Source organism: Melampsora larici-populina (assembly GCF_000204055.1).
Source record: "Melampsora larici-populina 98AG31 unplaced genomic scaffold MELLAscaffold_147, whole genome shotgun sequence".
NCBI lineage: Eukaryota > Fungi > Basidiomycota > Pucciniomycetes > Pucciniales > Melampsoraceae > Melampsora > Melampsora laricis-populina.
Window position 1 is genome coordinate 15482 of NW_006768910.1, and position 4416 is coordinate 19897.

The 4416-nt window shown below is 44.9% G+C and overlaps 1 protein-coding gene across 1 annotated transcript; it reads left to right on the forward strand.

Moving 5' to 3' along the window:
• Positions 1 to 104: 104 nt before the first annotated feature.
• MELLADRAFT_85357 (uncharacterized protein) lies at positions 105 to 2609 on the forward strand (the record flags this gene model as incomplete). Its single annotated transcript, XM_007419229.1, has 7 exons — positions 105 to 132; positions 177 to 440; positions 529 to 618; positions 713 to 751; positions 848 to 874; positions 941 to 2095; positions 2155 to 2609. The coding sequence occupies 7 exons, from the start codon at positions 105 to 107 to the stop codon at positions 2607 to 2609; spliced, it is 2058 nt and encodes a 685-aa protein (XP_007419291.1).
• Positions 2610 to 4416: the final 1807 nt, after the last annotated feature.

Consider the following 4416-nt stretch of genomic DNA (forward strand, 5'->3'; position numbering starts at 1 on the left):
ATTGGTAGAGATGTTCTCCCTCACACCCTTTCCCGAAGACATTACGGTATCGACGGTTTGTTTTGGCACTGGCTAGTCGGGCGCGGACTCTCCGTGGGTGGAAAATGCCTGCGATGGACCTCTCCAAGTCAAGTTACAAGGTGCTCTCACTCTCCTGAAAGAGACGGTTCTACCAGGTACCCCTGAACACGGAAATGCTCCTAATCCTGCTTCCCATGAAGAGACGGTCAATGATGTTTATGAGGATCCAGTCCCTGGAAATCCCACCGAAACCAAAGAAGACACGGGTACTGATGCCAATGAGGTTCAAGTCGAAGCCAATCCTTCAAGTTCAAATGCCGATTCTCCTAATCCTGCTCCGGATGAAGACACGGTCAATGAACCTGATGAGGAACCAGTCCAAGGAAATCTCACTGAAACCACTTCCCAAACGCTTCCAGGTATGTCTTTGGGCTCTTTATCATTGTTTTCAATTGATCAATCAACTGACCCACATGTCATTTCTATTTATGTCATGAAACTCCATAGAAACTGCTGTATGTCTAGAGCAAGAAGTTACTGGAAAGGATCCAGGCGAAGAAGGAAATCCAACTCAAACCACTTCTCAAAAGACTCCCAGTACGTTATAGATTTCTTTATCCTAGTCATTGATTGATCAATCAGCTGACCCACATAATTTTTCTATTTATGTCATGCACCTCCTTTAACCCAGCTGTAGAAAAAAGTCATGTTGGTTCTATGATACCCTCTGGTAAGTTTCTCTTTGAATAACTTAATTTTTGGATGATCAAACAACTAACCTATGATCATATATGATCTTTCCCCACTTTTTTCATTGCTTCCACAGGGAAAGAGCCTTCAGGTAACACTCCTAGTTTGTCACCAGCACCTCCTTTGGACCCTTGAATCCCTTCAATACCTCAGGCTATTGTCACCCCAGGCCCCCCGATTCCTCCTTTGGAGCCTCGAATATCTGCCATACCTCAAGCTGTTCCAACCCCTGTTCCCCCGATTCCGGCAAATCAACTCCAACCTCACACTTGCTCAACCTCTACTCGTGTGGAATCTCAGGTGCCTTCCACCCCTATACCCAATCCCTCCCTTACCAACTCCCAGCCCAATCATACTTGGCGGCCTCGCTCAACCCCCAGTCGTGTGGAATCTCAGGTGCCTTCCACCCCAATACCCAATTCAGCCCCTACCAACTCTCAGCCCGATTATCCCAAACCCTTCCCTGACTCTTTGGAAGAGGTCCTTTCTGAGATTGAGACAGTAGCCAAGCATTCTACTATACCAGTTGCCCAACCGGAAAGCGAATTCCACGAGTTCTTCTGGCATTCTTTCCTCCCAAAGGAGCCCTACCAGGACCACGAACTCTGGGATCAAGTAGATGACTATTTGAATGCACGGATAGGTGCCGATGTTCTACCTCGAACCCTTCACCAAGGACGTTACGGTATTGATGGCCTCTTTCGACATTGGCTCGTCCGTGTACGAGCTTTCCGGGGGTGGGATGATCACTGCGACGAGGCGGTCGAAGCAAAGTTGAGAGGTGTTGTTACCCTGCTCAAACGGAAGGTCAAGCCTCCTCAACTGGCTCCACTTGGCCCTCAGCTTGTCAAACAGTCAACCTCAGCCCAACAGTCAGGTTCTCAGGCAACTTCCACTCGCATTCCCATCAAAAGGTGTATTGACGCCGACTCGCAAGTCACTACGCCTCCGAAGAGAACTAAGGTCTCCCCTTCACCCGGTAATTCTGAAGATGACGCAGATCCTGGCCCTTCGGGTTCATCGAGTAGGGAATTGATGACCAATCAAGGCCATCAGGATCAGGTACCTGATTCGGTGCAGAAAGCTGCTCCTACTGGCCTGTGGATGATGGCCCAGTCACCTCTCTTCGATGTCACTTTGGCTTCGATCGGTGCCAACAAACTTTTGCCACAAGACGTACCCCAGGTTTACAGAGCGATGATCAACCTTCTCCTTCGGCGCAAAGAAGGCATTGACGTGCCTGCTAAGCCCCCCATCCAGGAAGCAGAGCCTTTTGGGGTGAAAAACAAGTTATCAGTTCGTGCCTGGCTTTCCAGAAACCCCAGTGAGTTTTTTATTTCTATTTTTACCATTGGCACCTGATTCTAACCTCATTCTTTTCAGACTCCTTCCTTGTGCGTAGTGCTGGCGAAGCGCCGTGGCATCGACACGACATTTTCAACTTCACGTTACCCAACTACGAACTGCCAACTACCCCAGATGACAAAGTTCAAACCACCTACGTTCACGAGATTCTGAGTTTGTTCTACAGTCCAGGTACAAAGCGTATCAATCAGGCAGTGCGGATGATAGTTGCTGCTGTGACATTTGCCCGGATGGACACCAATGAACTTCCCGTGGACTACACTCCTCCTGAAGTTGAATACCCGAACCAAGACATTGGGCAGTGTCTTCAAGCTGCTCATCACTTCAAAAACCTTCACGAGACTAAGCAACAAACTCAATGTGCTGCAGAGTGTATGGAAGTCATGACTGGGATGGTCAATCGCCTGTACACGGTCTTTGAAGCAGTTGCCAGTCTGCGAGCAAAATTTCATCATGCATTGTATCTCAGTTGAACACCAACTGACAGACACGACAAGCTCCTCTCAGATTACAAGGCAATGACCCACACCCTGGGTACAGGCTCCATGGCATCACATGTTCTTGGACCGCTGGTGGCTTTTTTGGTCTCTGGTGTAAAGGGTCTCATGATCTTCCCGCACGACAAAGCACGATTCGGATCCGTGAAACTCTCTCATTTCCTGGTTCTAGTTAACCAGATGAATGGGCAAGGACCCATTGACGAACCAATCTGGAAATATACCCAGAAGTACATCCTGGAAACCATTGAAAACATCTTCTTCCCCACAGGTTTTGATCCCTCCAACCTCAATGATGTTGGTTGGGATGAGCATGAAGTGTCCAAGTTCCAGCTTGCCAAAGCACTGGAAGTAGACCTTTATAATTTTTGTGTGAATAGGACTAAATTCTCTGGCGGTGAGATTTATAGAGACCCTCTGTTTGACCTACCTGACATTCAAGTTGTCAAAGATCCTAACAAAAAAAAATAATAACCTTATGATGTATTTTGTTCTCTTGAATTATAATTTTCATGTGCTGGATTTATTTCACCCCCGGGGAAAGTTCCTTCCTCTTAACTCAAAATGTACCATCCTTCAATCAAAAAAAAGTTTTCTTGTTTTCCAAACCCAAGTGTAAGGGTAGGGATTTGAATAAATATTGTTCTGCTTGTATCTTGTTTTACCAAAAGGTTCTCTTGTTTCCAAATCTCAAGTGTAAGGTTAGGGATTTGAATAAATTCTATTGTTCTATTTGTCTCTTGTTGTTCTACCTCATGTTTCCCTGCCTGCCTGTGAATTTTAATGCCATCATATATATTTTTTGTGATATCATTGGCATTCTTTCCTAGTACTGTGAACCAGCTCAAGCCTTCAGGTGAGGCTTCAACTGAGTTCACAGTACTAGAAAAGAATGTTGATGGTATCATCAAGAATAACTTATGACAGAGTGAATTTCACATTTAAATCTCACACTGGGGTGCAGCCTTTTTTGGAAGGCATGCCTATACCCCTTTTGAATTCTTGGTTCACAAGTGAGGCTTGAACTGAGTTTGTGGTACTATAAAAGAATTTTGATGGTATCGTGACAAATCACTCATGACAGAGTGATTTTAACCGCCATATCTCACACTGGGGGTGCTGCCTTTTTTAAAAAGCTTCTGAAAAATTCAGGTGGTGAAATACTTTCATACACAAAAAAGTGAGATGACAGAAGAAAGAGATACAACCAGCCAAACTTGAAATATTTGGTCTTCTGAACTTGTGGCATATTGTTGACCCAATAAAAAGGCTGTTGAATATGGATCTGTATATAATCAACCCTAACAGCATGTTTTTAGGTTTGGGTACCCATACCCAATTTGGGGTTCAAGTTTTTTATAAATCATGCAATTACCCTGATTGCAAAGCATGAACCAAACAGATATAAACTAAAACAAGCACTGTTGGTTCTAGTATTGTGAACCATTTCAAACCTCACTTGATCACTCTCACCATTTTATGTCCAGGTGAGACTTAACCTGGTTCACTTTTATCCCGCAAAATCCCAGTTGCTTTGCTAGCTACTTTCAAGGTACAAGGTTTCCTGCCACTTCTAGGCTTCTGAAAATATAACATGTAAGATCAATTCAAGGTACAAGGTTTCCTGCCCCTTCCAGGCTTCCAAAAATATAACATGTAAGATCAATGAACCCTAACCTAGCCCACCTACTAGGGTCTCACACATACCACCACATGTCACCTACATGGCACTGTGGTTGTGAGGACTTAGTCTTGTGATATCCCATTTCCCAGTCTGAATCTG